Source organism: Lates calcarifer, linkage group LG7_2, assembly GCF_001640805.2.
Source record: "Lates calcarifer isolate ASB-BC8 linkage group LG7_2, TLL_Latcal_v3, whole genome shotgun sequence".
NCBI lineage: Eukaryota > Metazoa > Chordata > Actinopteri > Centropomidae > Lates > Lates calcarifer.
In genome coordinates, this window is record NC_066854.1 from 5777917 (window position 1) to 5802787 (window position 24871).

Genomic DNA, 24871 nt, shown 5'->3' on the forward strand with positions numbered 1-24871 from the left:
TGAACTCTGATGTACACATGTTGTATGTATACATTTAGAGCTGTCCAGGGCCAAATACAAGGAGCCAATACATCTTAGCAGTTGTTGTAACCTACCTAGGTTATTGTAATGCAGAGACTCATGCCGTACAGAGAGCATCGGGTTCACTGATAGTGTCAAATTAATGACTAAAACGACTTGCAACACTAGAATGAGGAAGTGAAGTCAAGCTGTTTTGTCTAGTGATTCTAAAACCTAAAATAAATGTAACGATGATTTGCTAAACATGGAAGGAGGTTGTGAGAAAATCCGTGGTTGCTCAAAGCAGTTTTACTTTGGTTAGTAATGATTGTTCACTCCTGTGCTTTTGTTTATTTTGTGTCTAAACCTATCTGGATTTAAACACATAGTTAAACATTTTGGAAACAGCCTGAGACAGTTAACATAACTCCTCCTAAAGCCACAACCTGTGTTTGAATTAAACAACATACATGTTCGTAGGCATATTTTTTAACTGGACAAAGCTAGTTAGCTAGCTGTTCCTTGGTTCCCCCAGCCTTTACACTAAGCTAATTGCCTCCTTGCTCCAACTTAATATTTGAAACTGTTGACAGACAGAGTCAGTCTCCTCATCTAAAACTTGCTACTTCAAAATATGAATGAGGACAGTTTGAACATAGGAATGGTTCAACATTTTTGGGATGAATGTACACACGAAATGAATAAATGTGTGTGATAAAAATACAAAATTGTTAGAAAACAATGACAGCATTATAGTAAAACAGTATTATATTTCACTTGAGAAGGCTAAAGACAATTGTAAACTTCTTGAAGGATTGAGAAATACTCATATTGTATGTTGTTCAATTAAAACACTCTTGTGGCTTGTAAATATTAAAGAAGAAAATACACAGTTGAACGTCAGAAATGATTTATTATTAATTCTGTGCGGCAATTCCTCAATTCTCTATCTGAGCTTTTAGTTGATCATAAATATCTGTGATGTAGGTTGCAGGAGCTTTCCTGAAGTGTCTGGGGGCCGTGATGGAGGGTGTGAGGACAAACCACATTCCTACTGATGTTAACCTGGAATGCTCTTATCATTTCCAGGCTGCTTTGATAACAGCTTTCCATCCTCTTCCATTCATGGACGCACACTTCAGTCTTGGACAGCAGTGGGAAAAAAAGAAAAAATCTGGGGCAAAATGGATGTAAGAGAGTATAACATAGCGTGCAAGTAAACAGTGGGTCAAGGGTTAGTAGACATGTTGCCTCATCTCCAGCATGACCAGCAGCCCTTCTCAGGAAAAGCCTCCTCCTCCTTCTTCAGTATGCACTTCCCCTTTAAAGCATCTAAGGGGAACAGCCGATCACTTGGCTGCTCTCTCTGCCTCTCTTATAGTTTGTGGTGAGGTAGTGAAAAGGCTGCAGGGGATGGTCTGAGGTGGACTGAGAGGAACCTGAAGGATCAAACAAGCTGCTGTAGTTTATGGTGGAGGCTGTGACATGCAGGGGAACAGGCTTGAAGTTATCAGGAGAGCGATAAGAAACTCTTGTTTTATTTGAATTTCCTTTGGCAAAGTATACGTGTCAGGACTGTTCATCATCAAAAGGTAAAGCATTGCAAGTTTGTTGCCTTTTATTTAAAAAAAACAGCATAAGAAAAAGATGTGAATGTATTTCTGGTGATATCCTTTAATCATATTATTGATAGTCAACAGATTACATGTTATTTTAACTATCTGTATTTTGAAACACCCAAACTGGTCTCTTTACAGGCACATCTTAGAAAATGGCTTTAAAATACATTTCAGGAGAAACATTCAAAGTTGCAGATCAAATTATGTCAAACTGCTAATGTTGAAAAACCAATTTGTTTCTTTGTATTGACCCTTTAAAGACCCTTTAAATACAGTATTTGCTGAAACAGTGACAGGACTTTGATACCATAAAATTCCCTTCATTGAGCTTGTTTGCTCTTGTTTTTTTACATGTGTATGAACATTGGAAATACTGACATGTTGCAATATTTAGGGAGATGTAATAAAGCTTAATCATAAAGCATATAGACATAAAGCTATGTGTAATGCATAGGTGTGTGTGGTTTACTGTGACTATAAACTGCTATGAATGGTGTTAAACTATCCTCAGGATGTATATCACTTTCTAAAATATACCTCATACAAAGGGAGGTGTAACTTCAGAGTCCAGGCTGATGAATTATTGAATAACAGCAGCCTCACGCCCATTAACATGTGTTCTCGGCTGTTAGCTAACAAAGGGACTACATTTGTTTCGGTGAGAAGATGAATAGGAACGCTGCAAACTGTAGCTGATGGTGTTACATTTGTCTGAACTGGCTTCCTCCTGATCTGCCCTGCAAGTTTTTCTTTCATACAAAGAGACAAATGAGAGATAATATGCAAAAATTCAAGTAGATGTGATTGTAACTTTATCATTCTTCTTGAGAGTTTGATGGAAAAAAACAAGAAAAGGATTCATTTTGTTTTTATAGAATTTTAACCCCTGCAATCTGTCTAACATTGTGACAAAAATGCAAGTGTCTCCTATGGACGTAGAAATGATGTGGAGTGCTAAACTGAAATAGAAATATCCATCCCTGCTTTATTCACTGATTTCTCAACCCGGCTCTACCCCCATCTTTTCCAACTTAAGCAACAGTGAATGTGGTCCCTTTCATCCCTCTACAACATGCACCTCTTCTGAATAAGTTCCTGCATGAACTCGGGTCATGTTGGTCATAATTTCTGGCCCTTGACAGTGATTTCCTCCTCATCTGTCTACATGCAGTGACAATAAATCAGCTCAGATCTCCGTCTTTCCACCTTCCACTTGAGAGTGGTCTGAAATCCCCTCAGCAACATTTCTGTCAGTAACTCTTCATTTATCCCCTATGATAGTTGTTCTTAGGTTGCTGTGAAAGCAGCATGATTGTTACATGGCTCAATGATACTTGAGCCTTTCCACAGCTGTGGCATAGCACACTGAAGAGTCTGAATGGAGAACTGTCTTAAAGTTGGCTCATGTTTTGTTGTGGCTAGCGTTTTATTCTGGCTTCAAGAGAATGTGGGAAGAATATTTGGTAGTGAAGAATATTTACCTAATCAATCTTCACTGTCATTCTTCTCCTCTCTTTCTGTTTTGTTTTAATTCCATTTCTGATAATCCACTCTGCTCCACTGCCTGCTGCGTTGTCTCCTAAATCAAATTTTTCATCTCCACTCAATTGCATTTCCTGTGCAGGTTTCTCCAAGGATGTTTAATCTTATTGAGCAATAGCATCCAACTAGTTCACTTAAATAGCAGCAGCTCTCATTTGCCTTGATATGATACACATGGCTTGTATACACGAAACCCTAAGTCTAGCCCTTACACAGTGTTTCACCTTCTCTACAGAGCAGCTGCATCTTGATGGGAGTGGAGTCAGGCTGTAAATGGGAGGAAGTGTCCAGATTCCACCTGCCATGGACTACAACGACTCCTACAAGCTTCTCTCTGGAGAGCAGCTCATCTACGCCATCACCATACCCCTGTCCACCTCCATCATCCTGGCCAACCTCTTCATCATCCTTGGCATCGCCTGCAACCGGCAGCTCCACAACACGCCCAACTACTTCTTCCTCAGCCTGCTGGTGGCCGACCTGTGCACGGGCGTGGCGCTGCCCTTCATACCGTTAATGGGCCTGTACCGGGAGTTAAGTTTTAGCTCCTGCTTGGTGGCTCACATTTTCCCAAACTTCCTCTTCTTGGCGTTCCTTTTCAACCTGGTGATGGTCCACTACGAGCGCTACATTTGCATTGTCGACCCCCTGCATTACAACAACTTATGGATGCATCGAAGTTTCCCCCTGGCGTTGCTTGTGGTTTGGTTGCCGCCACTCCTGTATGCCTGCCTACCTGCTTTTGGGTGGAATAACTGGACAGGACCAGATTGGAATGACTGTTGTTGTGCAAGTGGCCAAAACTTTGCTCCACTTTCAAACTGCTCAACAAATGGAACCACCTGCTGCTCGTACCGACGAGTATTCCCTAATGCCTTCATCTACTTGGAGGTGTACGGACTCGTCCTTCCTGCTATTCTCACCATTGCTGGCATGACCGGCCGTGTTCTGTGGATCACCCGAGGCCAGCTGAAGGACATTTGTCGGCTCCATCGTTCGGTGGAGCGGGGAAGTCAGGCCTCGGACCAGGAGCAGAGGCTGAACCTGCGGTACACTCGCTGCGTGGTGGCTGTGTCACTGACCTTTCTGGCGTGCTGGGTTCCCTACCTCATTTACATGCACGTCTGCATAGCGTTCTTGATCAGTGACACCAAGTGGAGCTCCACCACTCACATCGTGCTGTCCTGCACTGGCATCGGAAGCATGGCTGTGGTGCCGCTGGTGCTCGGCCTAGCCAACAGGCAGTACACGGAACCGGCATACAAACTTCTCCAGAAACTCAGAGACAGGTGGAGGCGGAGGACGCAGGGATCAGAGGAGGTGGCAGTCTGAGAAAAACTGATGAAACTGAATATTTATGAGGATGAATCTGCAAGATGATGTTGGCAGCAGTGATGAACTACATGCATGCAGTGTTTTGATCACAGCCAACAGGAGGAGCTGGTGATTTACTACAGAAAAACACATTTGTGTTGATACTTTCACAGTCTATTTATCAAATGGTTTGGAAATGGCCGGAGGTATTGTGTTTTGCGTTGCCTAACCTCTCCTTGTGAGGGAATTATTGAATCTAACTGATTAGATTTTGATGGTCAGAGGTCAAAGGTCAAGGCCACTGTGAACTCAAAACACATTTTTGGCTAAAACTTGAGAATTAATCTGGTAATTTTGACTAACTTTCATAGAATATGATAAAATGATGACATTTTATATCCAAAAGGTCAAAGGTCAGCCTCACTGTGAATCATAATGTCACAGATTGGGATTATATTTCACATTTGGTTGGATACTGAATTGGTGTCACTTATCCAACTGTGGAATTTGTATAGATCTTTTGTGCTGTCGGGTTCAACGTGTGCGTGAAGCATTAATGTTTCAGAATTAGTTTTCTGTCAGAATCGGCTTTATTGGCAGAGCATCGTAGTTTACCCTCACATTTTCATACTTCATAAGATGAATAAGTAATAAGATGCTGTTTTCAGGACAACTTAAAAACCAACCTCTGTCTCAAACAAGACGAAAGCCCCGTTCTGATTTTTCTCAGAGGATTAACATTACAGGGGAAGGTGGGGAATAAATTATTCACAGTGCTCCATCCATCACAGGATGTGGTCTGTAATGGACATTCTACTGGACTAGCCGAAAGAGAATACCACTTGCTACCTGTAGCTGACATTACAGCAACCCATTTGATTAGCTTTAACACAATCTCACTCTCTGAGTGGCTTCCACATTTTTTCCATCGTTGTATCAGTTTCCAAACAGGCCTGTATGTTGGTGTTAACGTGTCAGAGTGGCAGAAACATTTTTCATTTCTCATTGAACCAATTTTTTAATAAGTAAATTTTCACTATGATAACATCTTGAAGGAAGATTAAATAAAACTACTCTTGTATCAGTGTTGTACATCCCATAAATATAGCTCAAAGACGCACAGTATTTCCTCATTTCTCCTTGTGTTAACTGTTCTGCACATCAGTAAAAGCAGTCATAGATTTTCTCCATCTGCCACATCCCACCCCCTGCCTGCAGTGTTTACTCCTACTTCCCTCACCAGTGTTTATCTATATGTTGGTATGCAAGCTGAAGAGGGGAGATGAGTGCATCCACAGTCAGTAATACATCTACAAGATGTAAAGAGATTAGGCCTACAGTGAGAAAATGACAAAGAGACATGAAGTACACTTTAAAGTTGGAAATCAAAATCAGCAAAGTTTTGAGATTTAGATAAAGTGTTACAGGCTTGTGTGTCACTCTAACATCTCGTATTCAGAGACTATGAGTTTTATCTGCTATAAAGGAAATGAGATTTGTATTTGAGACTTGAATAAACACAGAATATATGTCATGCTATTTGTTTCCCCAGACAAAATGTGGTTTCAAATGTGCACAGAGTATGTGGGTGGACAAGAGGCAGCCAGCGAACAAGCTGAGGAGGAAAAGCAGACTTTAATCAAATTAAAGGGCAAACAAGGTCTGAACTGTTGAACATTAGGAGATATGAGATATCATCATGGGGTCAGGGTACACAGGGTACACTGTCGTCTGTGTGTCTTTTGTCCCTGCTGCCTTGTTAAGCGGCGTTCCAGTATGTTTTCCACTTCATGTTATCGTGTACACGTGTGTCAGGAAGACAGAGAAGAACCGGGAGAAGAGGAGGAGGAGGGAAAAGAATTAGGACAGGATGAGACTGTCAGACTCCAGCTCCTCTGTTATCTGTATCAAGTGGCAAACCTTTGAATAAACACACTGTGTAACAGTACATAAAAGTAATAGCTAAAAGCTGTATTTGAGCAGAATTGGTCCAGCTGTTTCCCACTCTCTGTAGGCTTTAACCTAAGATCATTTAAACCAAGATGAATTTATCCATCTCTATCAATCTCTCGTCTAATTTTCAACCAGTATTTCCCAAAACTATTTATATTCTCTGTGTATGTTATGTGTTGTTTGAAAGAAAAGGAGAGCAGACATACAGTACGTCGTCTTACTTTCTTTATTCCATTGCAAATACTTGTCACAATGACAGTGAACTTGGTTTCCTCATAATTATTCTCACATATTTGAGGTACAAATGAAAGCGCAGATACATGTGAGTGACAGAGAACAATTCTAAAGTTTCAGAACATACAGTAAAGCACCTGTACTAGTCTTTATTTATCTGTGTTTTTGTATTCAGAATAGGAAAAGCAATTTCAAGCAGTTGCTACCCCAGATCCATGCTTGCCTCCCCTTAATGTGACCTCTTGTGATTCTAGGAAACTTTATCATTGTGTATTTCTTTCCTGATATTAACAAGATGAGGACCAACAGAACAGAAACCCCCCGATCCCACATGTTCCTTAAGAAACCTTTACAGTGTTAGCTAGGTGGTTTTCTGCTTCACAAAGATGATATTTTACTCCTATTTAGCTCACAAAGGTATGAGAAAATCTGGAAGAAAGCTGAAAAACACACTGAATGGAACCAGGAACACCACCAGATAAGAAGACCTTTTGAAAAACACTGCTGGATATAAACATGTCAAATGTCTCCAACTTCAAGCACAAATTCAGGGAAAAATGTTCAACCTGCCAAGACGCTGTTGTTACAACTGTTCACTCTACCAGAAAGCACATGAATAAAAGAGGTTAATTATTGTGTTAAAGCTTCATGATGATTTTTAGAGAGTTGAATTTATTTAACTTAATTTAACTTAATTAGAAGTAGTTAAATTCACATTTTGTGGATACACTGTAATGCTGCAGACAGATGAGTGGTGGACAGTTCCAGTTAGTCTTCGGTGTAATGGGAGCTTTCCGACACGACTCTGCCTGCCTCCACCTCCACCCGGATCAGCAGCCGTTTCTTGGAGGCCAGCGGGATCACGGTGTCTGCCGGGATAACAGTGGTCGGTGGGATAAAGGTGGTTGCTGGAATAAAGGTGGTTGCCGGGACGACGGTGGGTTCTGGGTCTCGTGGCTTCTCTGGTTGGTGAACGTCTGCGTGTAAGTAAGGACTTGGATTGGTTGGTTTGTTTTTAGAAATCTGAGCGAAAGAGAGGTTTGATTTTAGTGGGACAGAAACATGAATCAGTCATAGAGTTCTGATATATATGAAACAGATGTGCCCATTTAAATTTAGATTTTTATTCAGTATTATTCAGAATTAAATGAATCTTTTACTACTTTCCACCTCTCTTGTCTACATCATATTCTCTTTCCTACTACTTTCTTTCCCCTAATTTTTGCTTTTTTTATTGTGAAATATGGGATTATTTCATATTTCATTTCATTGAAAATGTTTGTATTTTGTTAAGAATTAGTGAAATAAACAAAAAAACCATCAACATGCAACAGAATCATCCAGAAATGCCATGTCAGTAGAATTTTTTAAAGAGTTTTTAGGGCTGCTGATTTCAGAAAAAGTGACAAAATTGTTCTCACCTGCGTTGCGCATGAGGTCGTTCATCCTTAACGGAGATGGAGCAGAGACAGTTAGTGTGTAAGCATTAACGAGCATGGTTTTAATAGCAACATCAAACAGAAGCATGTGGGTGTTTATGTGCTTCACTCCCAGAACCCCACTGCTCCACGTACCTCTCTTCCTCGCCCTCCAGCAGCTTGCGGTAGGTGGCGATCTCGATGTCCAAAGCCAGCTTCAGGTTCATCAGCTCTTGGTGTTCACGGATCTGTCCAGCCAAGTCCTGCTTGGCCCTCCTCAAGGCCTCCTCCAGCTGCACGATGTCCTCCCGGGCCTTCTGCAGGCTGTTTTCGCCCTCTGTCGTAATGTCGGTGATGTCCTTCTTCAGGGAATCTTCCTGTGGGGAGGACAGAGAGAAGACGAGGAGATCAGAGTCCAGCTGGGTGAAGAGAGCTGAGGTCTGGGAGTGTGTATCAGTGTGATACTGACCTTCCTTATGAGGGCATCCAGGTCCCCGTTGAGCCTCTGGATGTGGCGCACTGTGTCTGAGATCTCCCTCTTTAAATCACGCACTTCCTGCTCACGTTGTCCTGCATTTAAGACCAAGGCATCCATCTAAACAGGGAGAAAAACATTAACGTTTAACAACTGGTTTTAATGTTTTTTAATGTCACCTTGTTTACTGATAACTGTACAGAGCTGTTTTAAAAAAGCTCCATACTAAAAGTATCACTTGTTTTTGTGTAATCCTCCTCACCTTCCTCTGGTTCCACTGCTCGGCCTCCTCCCTGGAGCGGGCGGCCATGTTGGCATACTGATTCTTGACGCTCTCGATGATGGCGTCCATGTCCAGAGAGCGTTTGCTGCTGTCAGGCAAGATCACCGTCCTGTTCTGGATGTTTGACTCCAACTCCCTGATCTCCTGCAGGGGGCAGACATGAGGGGAAGAGTTAGCAGGGATTTTTTTTGTCTACTTCTTTGGTGTTATATCCTCTGGAGTCACTGCTGTATTATCTGTTGTTGTTTAAGCCTCATAATTACCTCATCAAAGCCAACCCTGAGGAAGTCCAGCTTTGCCATCAGGTCCTCCAGTTCCAGAGCCAGACTGACTGCCTCTAAGTGACCGTCATCTACGTCCTGTCACACACATTAAACATGCATTCAGATGCATAAGTATATGGACAAATGGCTACCATAATATAATATTGCCAAAGGTTTTCCTCTGTTTCTAAATGGCTGAATAAATAAGCAGCATAAGTAGCTTACAGAACCTTTTTGTTGACGATAAACTCATTCTCCAGATCAGCTTTCTTTTGCAACTCGTCCTCATACCTGGGATCAATTGAAAATGAAAAATGATTTTGTGCTACTAATGGCAGAACTGACATCGTTTTGAGTCCTCTGGAAGGTTTAGTGTGTCCCTACAGTGAATTAGGAGAGAAAATAATTCAATATTCAACTCCACTGTGACCTGCTGACCTCCGCTTGGTGTCATCCACCTCGTCCTGGTTCTTGGCCAGCTCGGCCTTCAGCTTCTCTTGGTCGCGGAGCAGGTTATCGATCTGCTGCTCCAGCTCGTTCTCCAGCTGCTTCACGATGTCATCGACCTTCCCCTCGTAGTTCTCCTGCTCCTTGAGGATCTTCAGCTTCGTGTCCAGCTTCTTGTTCTCGTCCTCCAGGTTTTTCACCTGAGACGGAGACAAAGGATGAAAAGACATTAAAGCAGACATAATAATGAGGTATGCTGAAATAAGAACAGTCCCATTATGTTGTGTGATGGCAGAGTAAATCTGAGGAATGTCATATCTAAATATATGCTGCAGCTGCATGCCAAGTTTTACATGTTATCATTATGTGGCTCATGTTGATAATGACAGGTGTGGATGTCTCTGCACACTCAAAATATGAATGTGTAGCCTATTATCATGTTGTTGGGAAAAGAAGTGTTCAAGCTATGTATGAAATGTATATAGTTCTGTTTGTTTAACTAAACTTGTACATATTTCTGGTTATAGAGACTGAGAGATGACCCCTCCAGACCTCAGACTCAGTTCTCTGATTTTCCACAAGATGGCGTCCTACATGTTCCTCCAGCATTCTGAACATGAAATGAAGCTTACAGAGGGAGAAGCTTTTCATGGCCTCAGGTCAGAAAATTAATTTCAGCAGACAAAGGCTGGTGTAAGTCACGCTCCAGGGTCACAAACTGGTTTTATAAACACAAAGGCCTGCTGCTACTCTGAACCTGAACTGAAGATTAATCTGTTATTTATGACTGAATATGAAATTTTGCACTGGTTCAAATGAGTGAATGAAAAAGTAAATTAATAAAGTAGAACTACAGCTTGAATTTTAAAAAAAATGCTGTATAGATAAAGTCATTATTATTATTATTATTATTATTATAGAATAGAATATAACTTTGCTGTCTTTGCAGAGCAAATTATCAAGCCAACTTTGCTGGTGTTAGGCATAAAAACACAGGACAGTAAAGTATAAAATAATAAAATAATAATAATAATTAACTGATTTGACCAAACACTTGCAGAAAAAATAATGAAATGTACCAACCTTGTCAATCAGCCTGACGAACTTGTCGTTGAGTCCGACCATGTCATCCTTCTCCCTGGATTTGCCCGACGAGTCGATTTTGTTGTTGGTCGGGTAGCTTTTGTTGGGTCCCTTGCTGCTGGGGGAGTAGGACTGGCTGCTGTAGTCTCCTGGTTTAGACATACTGGACCTTGTAAGGGCGACGAGAGGCCTGGAAGACGTGTGAGCAGTGAAGGCACCTCCAGCCCTACAGATCACCTGCTTTTAAGGTGGACAAGGACCACCCATCACCTCTCCTCTGCCCTGCGCGCGTCCAATCAAAAGAGGACAAGTGCAATATTACAGAGAAAAATGAGTAAGTCAACATGAAATGCTTGAATTTCGACTCTGAACCAGTTTGTCCAGGAGTGGTGTTGGGCAGCAGGAGCCAATGGCATCACTGAGGGCGGATTCGTGCGTAAAATCCAGGTATAAAACCTACCTGTATCCGTTACACGCATCAGGTGGCTCTCCTAGCTGCAACAGTGTGTGTGTTCTCTGTCAGCTGTCTAACATCCGCATCTGCAGTCATGCCCTCAACCAGCGTGTACGGTGGAGCCGGGGGAAGGGGCGCCAGGGCGTCCGTGGCGAGCCTGGAGGGGCTGCGTAACGTCCTGCGCAACGAGACGGACAGGGACTCCGCTCGCGCCTCTCCAGCACCTCCACCCACCGCTTCCCCGGCTCCTGCCGCTCCCGCCGCCCCCGCGGACGACAAGTCCACGCTGCGGGGTCTGAACGACCGGCTGTCCGGCTACCTGGACAGGGTGAAGCAGCTGAAGGAGGAAAACGACAATCTGGAGAGGCAGATTGATGAGATTCTGGCCAAGAGGAAGACACCTGAGGGCCGCGACTGGGATGAGACTACGAAACCCCTGGATGAGCTCAAAGACAAGGTTTGTCAGATTTCTTCAAATGAATTGACTTTTGGACTTTGATATTTCATGAGCACATTTACCATTTTTACACTCCTGCATTTTCTCATTTTATATGAGAAACATTTAAAAATAAAGCTACATCAAAAATTTCCTCCAAAATGTTCACATTAAAAATATTCCTTGTAATACGCATAATGCATTTTTCTCCTTAGATCAAAGACATCACTATGGACAATGCTAAGCTGTTGCTTCAGATTGACAACACCAAACTGGCCAATGATGACTTCACAAACAAGTGAGTTTAATGGACAAAAATGATCTTATTTTGAAAAGCTGGGAGCAGAATAATTCAGATCACAGTTAATTGAGTGGTGTTTGCAGGCTGGCCGATGAGCAAAAGGCCCGCAAGGAATTAGAGAAAGACGTGGAGGATCTGAAGAAGACCAACGAGGACACCAAGATGAACTGCGAGCAGACGAAGAAGGAGATTGATTTGGTGAAGGAGGAGCTCGCTCGCCTCAAGCAGGAGCACAAAGACGTGAGGCAAAACAGAAACACAATCTGAGATCAACAAAATTGTACTGTGAGAGATTTAAAGTTGTAACTCTTGCTCTTGTAGGAGGTGGATGTCCTGTGTGAGAAGATCAAAGAGTCTGAGGTGACGGTGGAGATTGATTCCCAGAACTCTAACCTGGCCGAGATTCTCAACAAGATCCGCAGCCAGTACGATAAACTAGCCAAAAAGAACCTGAAGGAGACCGATGAATGGTACCAGAGCAAGGTACGTCAACTGCAAATGTTCTCCCACTCTTCTGTTTTCTTTCTCTCTTTGTTCCTCTGTTTATCTCACCTTTTTCATCTCGTTTTTCCACTTTCAAGTTTGACAACATCAAGGTGGTGGAGGCCCAAAATGTCGAGACCTTGAATTCTGGAAAGACTGAGCTCAGGGATCTGCTCAAAGAGAGACAAATGCTGGAGATTAGGATCTATAGTTTGCAGACCACGGTAAGCAGACACACACACACACACAGGAGCCTATTTACATACAGTACGTCACTTGTCACACTGCCATGAAATCACCTGAAACCACAACATACCAAACACCAGTTTTATCATAGATCTGAATAGGGAGTTCATTCCAGACAAGTTTGTTTTGACATATAATCCTTCAACATTTGTTTTCACAGAATTGCACAGCAGCTTTTGCAAAACTCAGTGACATCAGACATACAGTAGATCCCACTCAGATCTAAAGCAAGGTCCAGAAACCCTTCATGCAACTCTCCAGGAGGTGTGCAGACAAAATATTTACAGAAACCTTTCCTTTATTATGTCAGGAATGATAAAACTGCTTGCAGGGGTGTTAGTCAACCTGACATTCCTGACTGCCCTGTCATTACACTGCAAGCCTGCTACTTTAAACCAGAGCCACCTGGGTCTGCTATTGCATTAAAAAAAAAAAAAAAAAACTATGAACATGAAAAGTGTCACAGCGCCAAGTCATAGTGATCTATTATGTGTTTGTCTAAGGTCTTATCTCCTCGGTTCCTTTCAGATCCGAAATCTTGAGGAAACCGTGAGGAACACCGAGGCCGAGTACAGTCATCGACTGGCCCCGCTCAACAAGGTGATAATGGACCTGGCGGCGGAGCTGGAGAAGGTGAGGTCTCAGGTGGAGCAGCAGGTAGAAACCAACAAGAACCTGCTGTGCGTCAAGATGAAGCTGGAGTCGGAAATCAACAGCTACCAGCAGCTGATCCATGGGATGACCACTGATACTGACAGGTGAGGATGGTCAGAAATTGATAGTAGCTGTATGATATCAGAGTTTTAAATATGTCTTATTTCCTACATGAAACTCCTTTTTGGGGGTTCAGACACATTCATCCCAACAGGTAATATAAAATTAATTAGTTAAGAAAACAGCAGGCATTTACCTCTTTCCTTAGCCAGTCTTTATATTTCTTCCCTTGTCTCTTTAGTTGGAAAACACTGTACTGTTTTAATTTGACACGTATCACCTCTTGCTTGTCTCTGGTCCATAAATCTAAGCTAACGTAGCTTTAGGAAATACACTTATTGACTCTTGCCAAGAGTTAGATGAGAAGATTGACACCACTCTCATGTTTACACAATAAACATGAAGCTACAGCTAGCAGCCAGGAAAATAGTGGAAACAGTCTGTTCAACAATAACAAAATCTGCCTGCCAGCAGTTTAATATTTACAACAGTGAAAAAGTAAACAAGACAAGCTGTGATTTTGTGGTGTATTAATAAGTATCATATTAAGTGTTAGCAGGCATATTTTCTGACAGAACAAATTAGCTGTTTCACTCTGTCATCCTTCTCCTGAGTTCGGCTAACTGGTTGCTAGCTGTAGCGTCTTCTTATCTAACTAAAATGTCAAATTAGGTCTTCAAAAGGAATAAACTCCAGCACACACAAAAGCATGGTGAACCTGTTTCCCGTTAGCATATACTTATCCTCCATTAGCATATACTTATCCTCTTATCTCCTTGACAGCTTGGAGTTTGCTTTAGAGGATGCAGTGGTCAGCGGTAAGTTATGGATCCAGCCAGTATAAAACACATAACTTCAAATAACATCACTATCACTCCAGCATGTTCGTGCTTTGACCTGATAGACAAGTTTGCCTCTATGACCAAGAAAGACGGGGGTCAATGCTGACTGAGATGCTTTCAGTTTGGTTTTGCAATCTAATTGGCGCCTTTCCATCTGGAAAGAACAAAAAGATAATCATCAGAATGTGACCCTTGTCTTCTCTAACAGTAGGTCTGCAGATTTGAAAGAACTAGAAAGGTGGAAGCAGTAGAGCTGTTAGTGACACTAGTTGCCAAATAAAGGTTTAATATGAATGTAATAACCACGGTTTTTACACCTTTCTATTCTTTTAAAATCAACAGAGTCGTCACGGGCGAGTTGAACTTGAAATCTAACCCTCACATCACTTAAATGAAGGAATAGTTTTGTGAAATACGTGTGTTGACTTTCCTGCCTAGAGTTTGATGAGAAGATTGATACCACTCTCAGGTCTGTATGGTGAATATGAAGCACAGCCAGCAGCTGGTTAGTTTAGCTTCACACAAAGACTGGAAACAGGGGGAAACAATTAAAGTTCACTTGCTAGCATGTCATATCTTGTTTGTTTAATCTGCACATAAATTTTAATTTAACATTAATCAAGAAGTTATAGTCTTAAAGGTTTTACTTTCATCTGTCTAAGCTAACGAAATCTAAGCTAACAGTTGCTGGCTAGCTACAGCTTCATTTGTATAGGCACGAGAGTGACATCAATCTTCTCATCTAACTCTGTGCAAAAAAATCCAAATAGGCATATTTCCCAGAATATTTAACTATTCCTTTACAGTTAATCACATCACTAAACTGTACTGAAGCGTTCTCATGTTGCACCCTGTTACTGCATGCAATCACACCCAATTTTAACACTATATGATAACAAACCAATCACAAAAAAGAAAATGGAATTTCTTTGCCATATTTCTAACAAACTCTAATCACTTGTTGACTTCAGCTGAAGCACACAGATGAAAGGAAAGCTGATCAACCAAAAGTACGAAGAACACATTATATAATTGAAACCTGTAACATTTGATTCATCTTCTCGTTTTCAGACCAGCTAAAGCCTGACAACGCTGTGCCTCAACAGCAGGAGGAAGTCCCTGTGAAGCAAGAAAGCACCCCTGTTAACAAATCCACCCCCCCAGGAGGTGCCACTGCTGAAGCAGATAAACCCCCTGAAGTGGAGGAAAATGACCTCATCATGGCCCAAGCGGTTTCTGCCAATAACACAGCACCTGAAATTGCACCAAACAAAACCACCGCTGAAAAGAAAAAGAAGAAAAAGACCAAAAATAAGAAGGATTCCTCCTCTTCTTCCTCCTCCTCTTCTTCCTCTTCGTCTTCATCTTCCTCTTCCTCCTCTGAGTCCGAGAATGAAAATGAAAAGCCCAAGAAAGAGGGTGAAGTTGACAAAGCTTGATCTGTTTTTTTTCTGCTCTAATAAGTATCATATTAAACTGTGTCCTACTGCTGCTGTCAAACCTGAAATGCTGGTTGTTGAGGTGTATTTGCTCATGTTGGTAAATAAATACATTTGATTTTGAAAGAAAATTACCCAGCAGTGTTTTTTTTGTGTGTGTTTTTTCAACACTCATACTATAAAGTTGCACAACAACTTTGAAACAGACTATTAAACTGAACAGATTATTATTTGGTCAAATGAAGTATAAATAAATAATCACAGCTGTGTTTGGCAAAGAAATAAACAGACAACAGATTGTTGTGAGGCTCAGCTGTTGTTGGGCTGCATCCAATGATAATTTTTATCATCAATAACCTGACAATTATTTATAATTTAAATAATTGTTTAGTCTGACCAGTCTCCAATTCACTGTAAGAAAAACTATGAGAGGTTCAAAACTTGTTGCAGCTCCATTGTGTAGTATATTTATTGTCATAATAATCAGTAAGCTATGAGCTACCATGGGTCACCTGCAGACAAAATGCCTTCCACCAAGCTGTGATACAGTGCATTTAAGTTAGGTAAGGAACAAGCACATAAGTCAAAATAGACTAATTGCTGAATATATACAATAAATTCAATGTACAAATCAGACCAATAAGCACAATCATAATTTGTGAGGATTTAGAAAGTACACAACACAGAGGCATCATCACCAGAGATGTTTTTTTTGTAAGAGTGATTTATTTTATTTTTTCAAATGACAATGGTACAGACGACATGAAAGCACAGAGGGGGAGGAAGGGAGGACTGAAATTATCCAATACATGTATATTGCATGGTGAGGGTTAAGGGGCAAGCAAGAGTACCAAATGGAGTAAAAGATATCGTATCAAAAATTGTCTTTTTTTTCATATATATATTTATATAGGACTAATAATTCTCTTTAACTATGCAAAGCAAGGAATGCCCTTTTTCCATTTATGTTGAGCCTTGGCTTTCCCTAAGTACAGCCAACATTATTATTCATTTTTTTAAAAAGAAAAAAGAAAGACTGGACACATTTTTGGGGCTGGGCGGGGTGGGGGGGCATTTAGAGGCATCCTGGAGTCCTGTCTGATGTGGCGTTGAGTCTCAGTGTGGCGCATTTGGGCGTGTCCACGGGGGTTTGGATTTTTATGATGGGTGTCAGCCTCAGCGGGAAAAGGTCTTTCCACTGAAGAAGAAAAAAAAAAAAAATCAGAAAAACACATCAGATGGAGGTCACAACAACAACATCCTGCTTTGTTAGCTGCTTTGACTTGAACTAAAAAGCTTGTTTCCATCTTTATGCTATGCTAAGCTAACCCGCTGTAGCTTCCAGTCATGAGAACAGTATCAATCCTCTCATCTACTTCTTGTCATGAAATCATACTTCTTTAAAATTATTTTTTGATCTTTGTGAAATGGCAAACGAACACAATTGTGTTTGTTTGTGTTGGCATTCCTGTTGCCAGCACGCACAACGCTGCTGGAAAATTCCTTTCATCTGTCAACAAACTTGGCAATAGATACTGATAAGAGCCAGATATTTGCAGCATGCATTTCTGTGTCTTAAGTCTTTGTCAAATAAATGTAACAATATATGACTAACACTTCCATTTCAGTTCTATATTCCTGAGAATTTCTTAGTTCTCAACGTTTTTTTCCTAACTTGTTGCCAAACCCGTTTCTCTTTAGAAACTCACAAACATGTCCGCTGTGGGGGCTTCCTATGAATTCCAGTAACACATTAACTGTAGAACAAAGACTCTCTGTGCTAAGACAGTGTACATTTTCCAGATATTTCAGTGTATTTCTAGCTGTTAGGAGGTTTAAGCCAAGAAAAGAGCTATAAACATTCCCTCTTGACTCACTTCAAACACTGCAAAAACTGCAGCCACACACCTCAAAAACACACAAAGGTACAGAGCTGCAGCAACTCATAAAGATAGAGGGAAAATACTTTTATCTTAGAAAATGCAGAGATAGTGTATTCAAGACTAAATCTGGTTGTATTCAGCTTTGAACAGCAAAAACTGTTCATGAGTCACCTTACAAGAAGCACGTAGCCTGTGAAAACTGCTGTGGGTCTTCATTTAAGATCCTAACAGATCCTTATCTTGTTCTTCTTACCTTAAACAGTAACTATGGATCAGAGAGACCAGAGAGCAGAGGCTACTTACGAGATGGTCTTCATCTCCTTCTTCTCGGCGTCAGGTCGAGCGCGGTTCAGCACCTTGAGGAAGTCTGACGTCTTGGCCCTCATACGTGTGTGAATGTAGGCCTGTGGAAGAGATGCAGATGTGAATGATGGTATCAGGTGTTCACAGTGAAACACCAGTCCTGGCATGGCATCTAATCTTGGAAAGCTTCATTTGTTTCCGGGGTCAGTGTAATCAGAATGTAAAAGACGTGAATCACATAATGATCACGTACAGTGTTTTGACAGTGTATATTCCTACAGTTCTCTAGATCTCTAGTTCTCTAAATCCATCACGTCGCCCATGTTGACTCCCTCTTGTCTGAGGCGAAAAACATCCAACATCCAACACCGGACGCTTACGCAACAACACAAACACCTCTGCCTCTGAAATGTCAGTCATCCAAAAAACGGCTTTGATTAGGGTTTACAGTCGAGAAGAGTTCGCACACAAACGCCCACGCGCTGCCCGAAAAACCTGTATGATCACTGAGGGTGGCAGCGCAAGTCATCCTCAAGTGGGGCTTTCGTTTGATGTCACCTGTGGCTGGACTTTCTATTACAAAGAAGGTACTGTACTACAATGGAGAATGGAACGTACTATTACAGGGGAGGACCTGCTGTCACCTGTTATTAAAGGAAACTTTCAGTCTGTAATGAATCAACTGGTGCCTCCTTCATATTGATTTAGCTACAGCAGACCTTCAAACTTAGGGAAACTTCTCATGAGAGCTAAGAGCATATAAAAACCATATAAAAATTCTGATTATTCGTCCAAACAAAACAATAAATGAAGTTATGAATATTCCAATAACAAGCAACAATAACACGCAAGTGGATCAGAAATGTGTCGCTAAGAAAAACAACAAAATACTTGTGTTGAACTGACCTTGGAGCACTTTATGTGGTAGTGCAGGTAGTCCCTGAAGGTGTGGATGAGGTTGATGGTGTTGTCTCTGGCATTGGCATTGGTGTGACGTGGGAACAGGACTGAGCAATACACAATCAGAGCAATATACAATCAGTAACTTAATCATGTGACCAGTACAGCTGCACGACACGTTAACATAAAGATAATGGCTGCTGACCGAAGGTGATGTATCCGATGTTGTCCCCGACGGCGGCGTCTGTGTCCTTCAGCTCCAGCGGCGGCTCCCTGTGGCTGAACAGCACCTGGGGGGCTGTGTGGCTGGCTCGCCGACCCTCTTTGAACTCCTACACACAGAAAATATAAGCGCACAGAACCAGTTTTATATGTTTTACTGCGGAGCAGCTTGTTCACAACTGGAATTGATATCGACTGAGTCGACTAAATTTTAGCTTTGCAGATATTTTGGCACCAATTCGTTGACACTGGCATTTCCGCTGTTATTTTTATCAAACAGGATATTATAATATTGTTGCTGTCAGGAACTCCTGGTATCTCAGATTCAGAATTACAACTAGCAGAGATCCTAAGCCTTCATAAACATCAAATTCAAGGGCTTTTCAATTACTTTCCAGGCCCAATTCCCTCAAATTCAACATTCAGCTTGTAACTACAGTCTGAGCATGGTGAATGACTTTCATGTTCAAGTGGCCTCACAAACCTGCATGAAGACTTTGCCGATGATGACATCGTCGTCATCTTTGAACACTGTGCTGAACACAACTGTCACTCTGTCTTTCTTGGCCTCCACATACCTGAGAAGACACAACATGTCGGACGTGTCAGAGGTTTAGCATCCCCTCAGAAAAATGAGGATTACCACAAAATGACCCAGGTTTGTTTTCTTTGGCTTTCAGAGTGGAAGCTGAAGATACCTACATAATATTTCAAATACTTGAAAACATGCTCCAACAAATGTTGTCATTTCAGAACCATCACATCTCAGTTTCCAAACCTTCCTCTGAACTTCCTCTGTATTTTATCAGGTTTATCGTAGCCTTTACATGAGACACTCAAGCTCCACGTAGAGACACAAGCCCCATTAAGGAATCAGACCATTTGAAAACCGAGCTCTCCCTATCTGCCTTTATAAGACACCTGAAACCGGACGCTCTCACACGTACATGGATTCATCATCTCTGTAGTGGACCACGGCCCTCTTCTCGCCCTCTTTGCCCTCTTCCTGGAACTTGAAGTACTTTTCGAACACTGAGGCGAAGCAGTTCCTCTTGAGCATCCCCGCCTGGTGGACGACCTCATCTTTGTTGGCCGGTAGAGCGTCCAGGTCGTAGAGGAGGGACACATTGTAGCCTGAAGATGGAGCAATGAAGATTCCAGATTATGGTCAAGTCAGCATTTTGAAGTTCACACTTTTCTTTTACAGAAACACATAAGCTGCAACAAACATATTTCTAGAAATGAGGAACTAAGTTGACTGTATCAGAGTTCTGTTGGGGTCATAAAACTGACGTTAGCTGCTTACTAGTCTCAAACCATAATTCAGAGGCTGTCACTGATTTCTAAAAAGAGATCTGAGAACTTACCAGACTCTGGTGAGACCAGGAAATTCCCATAGACCCTCTTGAGCAGCTGAAATTAAAAACATGACCTTTATTTGTATCACACTTCTCTAAATGCAGTTATCCAAAGAAGCACTTCTCAGAGGAACCATGAAACAAATGTGAAAGAAAAAAATAACTTTAAAAATCATGTATATTATGCAAGACCAAGCTTTTAAATCAGCTGCCACTTTGACGGTAGAATAGGTTCCCAGGAGTTGAGGAGACTGACAATTTGTGTGCTTTCTTCTGATAAAAATATATACAGTGCAACAGGTACTTTCAAAGCCACCCTTTGATTCTTAAAGTTGCCAACCTTCAATGCTTTTCATAGTCTCCTCCGAGACTAAGCAGGTGGTGTAAGACAAGAGAAGAAACGCAGGCTCACTGTCAACACCGACAAAAGCAGAGAGAGAGCGAGAGAAAGAGGCAGAAATCTAAACAAACTCCCTATGCAACAAAAGACATGATACAACAGGAAGGAGGTGTGTGTCTTCTGTGGGTAATTGAAGGGGTTAGACTGACAAAAAGGGGGCCTCCTCAGTAATGGCTACCTGTCATTGTGGAATTGGCTGAGGTCGACTTGCAATATGCAAATCAAGCTCAGGAATGGTGATAATGTGAACAAATGACAGTGTAGTGGACTATATTCTTCCTACTTTTAATCTGAGCAAGGTTTCAGCAAAGCTAAATATTTCAATCGAGAGCAGATAAGAATGTGTGAGAATAAACAAACCCTTTACACCCCACCCCCCACCCCCTCGAGTGCTTTTCAACTAGACTTTTCACAGGCAGACTAACTCAGTGTGGCACCGCTGAACTGTTCACTTATCCCTCTGCTCTTGAGTTTTAGGGAACAACGAGGGAAGGCACTGGACGGCAGCCAACACAGTTTAATGCACAGTGGCTTGCTGTCTCGCAGTCAGCACTTCCTTGCCTGGGGTGAGTCACACAGAACTCGCTTCCTGTTTCAAGCAGAAGCCTCGGCAGCTGCTTTCTTCCTTACATGGCAACAGAGCCCTAATGGTTGAGGTGTGTGTGAGTGTGTGTGTGTGCAATCATGACCTCATTCTGCTTTTTTTTGATACTTTATTGTATCCGATTGACACCAAAGCCAGACGACTTAAACTGATTCTACTTACTAGCTACAACATTTTTACTGTTGCAGCCGTGTTTGTTTGCAGTTTTAAGCAGCTCACCTACAGCTCTAAGGAATATCATGCTGAAATCAAAAGTATAAAGCAACTGCTGACCTCTCGGGAGATAAGTCTGCACAGCCAGTCTATTTTTACACCAGAGGAACAATGTGTCAGAAAGCCACAACCACATTTCAAAGACTGTTAAACTCAAGTTCAAGACCTAGGAGACTGGAACATTTCAGCTCTTGAAACCTGATAACATAATTTTAAAAAATGCTTATCCAGGACCTGCAGACATGCAGGGTTAGTTTAGAGTGTGTGCACATGTGCTGAAGGGTGTTAAAGCAGGGTCAGTTTCTGTCCAGGCAGGCACAGAGAAACATTTTCCAAATTCTTTGCTTATGTCCATCTTTCTTTCCATGTGTTTATTTGTGTGTGTGTGTGGTACCTCGTCCGCCCCATGCTCCTGCAGCTCCTTGTAGAACTTCAGGGAGATGCTGACCATCACTTTGGTCTTGTCCCCATTGGGGTTGGAAATGTGGTACAAGACGCCATCGAAATCTGCAGCAGAGAGAGGAACATAAGGTGACTGGTGACAGACAAGCCCCTCACCCTTTCACTACCAGCTTCTTCACACACAGAGTGTAGGAATCCACTGAAATAATGGTAATTTGACACACTGACATATTTTGTACTTGAGCAAATGAGCCATCTTAATTAGTAACCTCAATTCATGCTGGTACATAAGATTATGTCAGTCAGTTTCACATGTGGGAACTAACACTTTGTGTCATTTAGCAGCCATTACTGGCAAGGCTGAGCATGTGCAACAGGTTAACTGCATCACAGGAGGATAACTGGTTGGATGACAGCAGCAACAAACACAGCTAAAACTCAGCATCACCATTCAGTGACAGCTTAAACTCCAGTTCAGATTTTAGTTGTTGATAAAGTAGTAATACCAAAAATTAGCTGCCACAAAAGTGCTGTGGAGGCTGTTCTGATCCCACCCAAAGCTACTGACCTCAACAGCTTATACACCTGTTTCCACAAGTATTACACAAAGCACTAATAGGACACTATGCACAATACAGTATGCTACTGCACAGGCTTACAGGAAACCACCAAAGGACAACTGCAAGGCATGTTAGGTGTCTTGATTCAGAACTCAGCTGTCAAATATGTAAATTATTCATTTTAAATAAAGGATCTGAACTGCCTGGCTTAGGAAAGCTTCATAACACTCAAAAGACATTTCACATCATTTTCTACAAGCACGGTGTTCAGCAACAGCATGGTCAGACCTAAACAAGGACTTTCAAATAAGCTGCAGCATTCGATAGCAAGCTGTTACACAAGATGCCAGATAAGCTCACCTGCAAACGTCACATCGACAGCCTCTGGTTTGGTTCTGCAAGGAGACAAAAAAGATACATAATATAATAACAAAAATGATCCCAATTTGCAGTAAATATCAGAACCACTCTTGCATGACTGGAGCTGCTTTTCCTTTTTCCCCAAACAGAATGACATTTTACGATGTCACATTGGACTTTGGGTAGAGGTGATAAGCATTTCTTTGTTGTTGTTGTTGTTGTTGTTGTTTTTGACACTTCATAGGCTCTGGATTAAATGAATAAAATCTGAAAATCAGTTACCATGGAGTTAACAGTTAATACTACATGGTGTTGACTGTAGCTAGGCCAGAAATGATTGGTGAATATTTTTTTTATCATTTTTTATCATTTTATTTACCATTTTATTTAACAAGTAGTATTAATCAATAAAATAATGTGTAAATTAGGAATCCCTCTATGCTAGTTAATATATTTTTATGTCCAAAACACTGGTATTTTCTACTGTTAATGAATCACCTTGACAAGGCCTGTTTTGAGAATGCACAGTGATAAATTGACTTTTCACTTTTAAAGGTAGATTCTGCATTGACTTGTCCAAACTGTATAATATGCCTTCTCCAAGCAGCTGCAGCTCAGCTGTGCACAGACTTGACTCAGCTTGACTAAGGGAATGCGGAAGCTGGAGGGAGAGGGGCGATGGTTAGCTCACAAGTAGCCGCTGGCTGCCTCTGTGCAAAGCACATAAATGGGATTTATTGAGGGGAAACACATAAAACAATGTACATATAAGTAGCTTTATGTTGGTAAATCGCGGTAAATGACGGACATGCTATCTTGTTGTGCCCCAAACTCCTTAGAAAAATGTGCTTCACTGAGGGTGAAAGCTGCAAAATCCCCCTTTTAGTGCGGGTTAAGTGTTTTTTCATTAATAATCATTTGTGCTTTGACATTAGTTCCTCCGTTAATTAATAAACTAGCTAAAAACATTAGCTACATTAGCTATACTGCGCTTGGCTAGCTACTACTCGTGCTGTGCAATCTCGATAAAACATTTAAAATTGTTTTACTACATACTTGAGAGGCTATCGGTGGCAAAATACACTGAAATGTTTTGTTATTTTACTTCCGCCGGGGGAGATCAAATTCATTGGGGTGACATTTTTGGCACAACACCGACCGTGCAGACACACCCCAGCTTCAGGCGAACCAGTTACGGCGGCTAAGTAAGCTAATTCACTCTGTAGTTTGCTTTTTTACCCCCAAAAAACACAAGCTAGGTGAGTTGTGCAAGGCTGTGGCCGTTTCTCAGATGCTCCATTAAATGCAGACGTCGTCTTAAGAGAAACGGTAAAGGGGAAGCTAGCTGGCGTTAGCAGTACTAGCCAGGTGTAACAATGATTTCTCACCCGTTGGATGCGCCGTCGAACTTCAACGCCAGCGTCTCCTCTATAATACGGTTATTGATTTCTAACAGGATCATCGCAGCGGACCACCGGTATCGAGGAAAAGGGAGGGAATGATCAGATGGAGCTATGTGGTGGGATTAACCGCTTTGTGCCAAATTCTGCAAATTTTTCCTCCCTTGACAGACCAAACCGCTTCCGTCGAGGCTCCTTCCGCCTGTCACTTCCGCGTATTTTACACTCAGGACCCCATAAGATGAGGACGTCCACGTTGTTGCCTGTAATAAATTCGTAATGACAATTCTGCAGTGGTGGAATATACTGTAGGCGCTTTACATGAATATTTCCATTTTATGCTACTTTATACCTCTACTCCGCTATTATAGGCTAAAATAAGACTTTCTGTGGGTGGTTGTGGGCGTTCATAGACTACCCAGCAGTGTTGATGAACTGCAAATGTTGTTAGGTAATTTGGCTTACTGTGTATTCCCACATAAACATATGTTTATGAAAGTTATCATAAACTAATTGACTCACAGAAAACTTGGGAGTCTTGGAGCTAGTGTTATCTCATATATACAGTAGTACTGGTTGGTGAGCTGTGCCTGCGACTTGGACTAAATTGACTTGATTTAATCTAGATCTGTTGCCAATGATATTTACTTTTTCCTGAATATGGGAAACATCCTGTCACTGTCTGAAATAATTAAGTTGACCACAGCATCAAAACAATCA

General features: G+C 41.6%; 4 protein-coding genes across 6 annotated transcripts; 2 read left to right on the top strand and 2 right to left on the bottom strand.

The window, feature by feature from the left end:
* The first annotated feature begins 1333 nt into the window (after positions 1-1333).
* On the top strand, positions 1334-5364 carry LOC108892847 (G-protein coupled bile acid receptor 1). The gene is made up of 2 exons (XM_018690604.2): positions 1334-1592; positions 3397-5364. The coding sequence occupies exon 2, from the start codon at positions 3435-3437 to the stop codon at positions 4491-4493; it is 1059 nt and encodes a 352-aa protein (XP_018546120.1). The 5' UTR covers positions 1334-1592; positions 3397-3434; the 3' UTR covers positions 4494-5364.
* Positions 5365-6636: 1272 nt separating this feature from the next.
* Positions 6637-10925, bottom strand: LOC108892839 (intermediate filament protein ON3). Of its 2 annotated transcripts, none has more exons than XM_018690590.2 (9): positions 10632-10806; positions 9540-9748; positions 9332-9392; positions 9102-9197; positions 8818-8982; positions 8550-8675; positions 8237-8457; positions 8084-8109; positions 6637-7639 (listed from the first exon to the last, which is right to left on the bottom strand). In XM_018690590.2, the coding sequence occupies exons 1-9, from the start codon at positions 10791-10793 to the stop codon at positions 7431-7433; spliced, it is 1275 nt and encodes a 424-aa protein (XP_018546106.1). In that variant the 5' UTR covers positions 10794-10806; the 3' UTR covers positions 6637-7430. The 2 variants fall into 2 exon arrangements, with proteins under 2 accessions (XP_018546106.1, XP_018546107.1); XM_018690591.2 differs by having other exon boundaries at positions 7497-7685; positions 10632-10925.
* A 242-nt stretch (positions 10926-11167) lies between these two features.
* Positions 11168-15680, top strand: LOC108892836 (keratin, type I cytoskeletal 18). Of its 2 annotated transcripts, XM_018690584.2 has the most exons (8): positions 11168-11542; positions 11737-11819; positions 11906-12062; positions 12144-12305; positions 12404-12529; positions 13080-13309; positions 14049-14083; positions 15179-15680. In XM_018690584.2, exons 1-8 carry the CDS (start codon positions 11180-11182, stop codon positions 15544-15546), a joined length of 1524 nt encoding a protein of 507 aa, XP_018546100.1. In that variant the 5' UTR covers positions 11168-11179; the 3' UTR covers positions 15547-15680. The 2 variants fall into 2 exon arrangements, with proteins under 2 accessions (XP_018546100.1, XP_050921937.1); XM_051065980.1 differs by lacking the exon at positions 14049-14083 and having other exon boundaries at positions 15179-15342.
* A 570-nt stretch (positions 15681-16250) lies between these two features.
* Positions 16251-24378, bottom strand: arpc2 (actin related protein 2/3 complex, subunit 2). The gene is made up of 10 exons (XM_018690634.1): positions 24140-24378; positions 22752-22786; positions 21824-21936; positions 20222-20267; positions 19802-19988; positions 19339-19432; positions 18838-18964; positions 18639-18739; positions 17733-17833; positions 16251-16744 (listed from the first exon to the last, which is right to left on the bottom strand). The coding sequence occupies exons 1-10, from the start codon at positions 24211-24213 to the stop codon at positions 16723-16725; spliced, it is 900 nt and encodes a 299-aa protein (XP_018546150.1). The 5' UTR covers positions 24214-24378; the 3' UTR covers positions 16251-16722.
* Between the last annotated feature and the right edge of the window lie 493 nt (positions 24379-24871).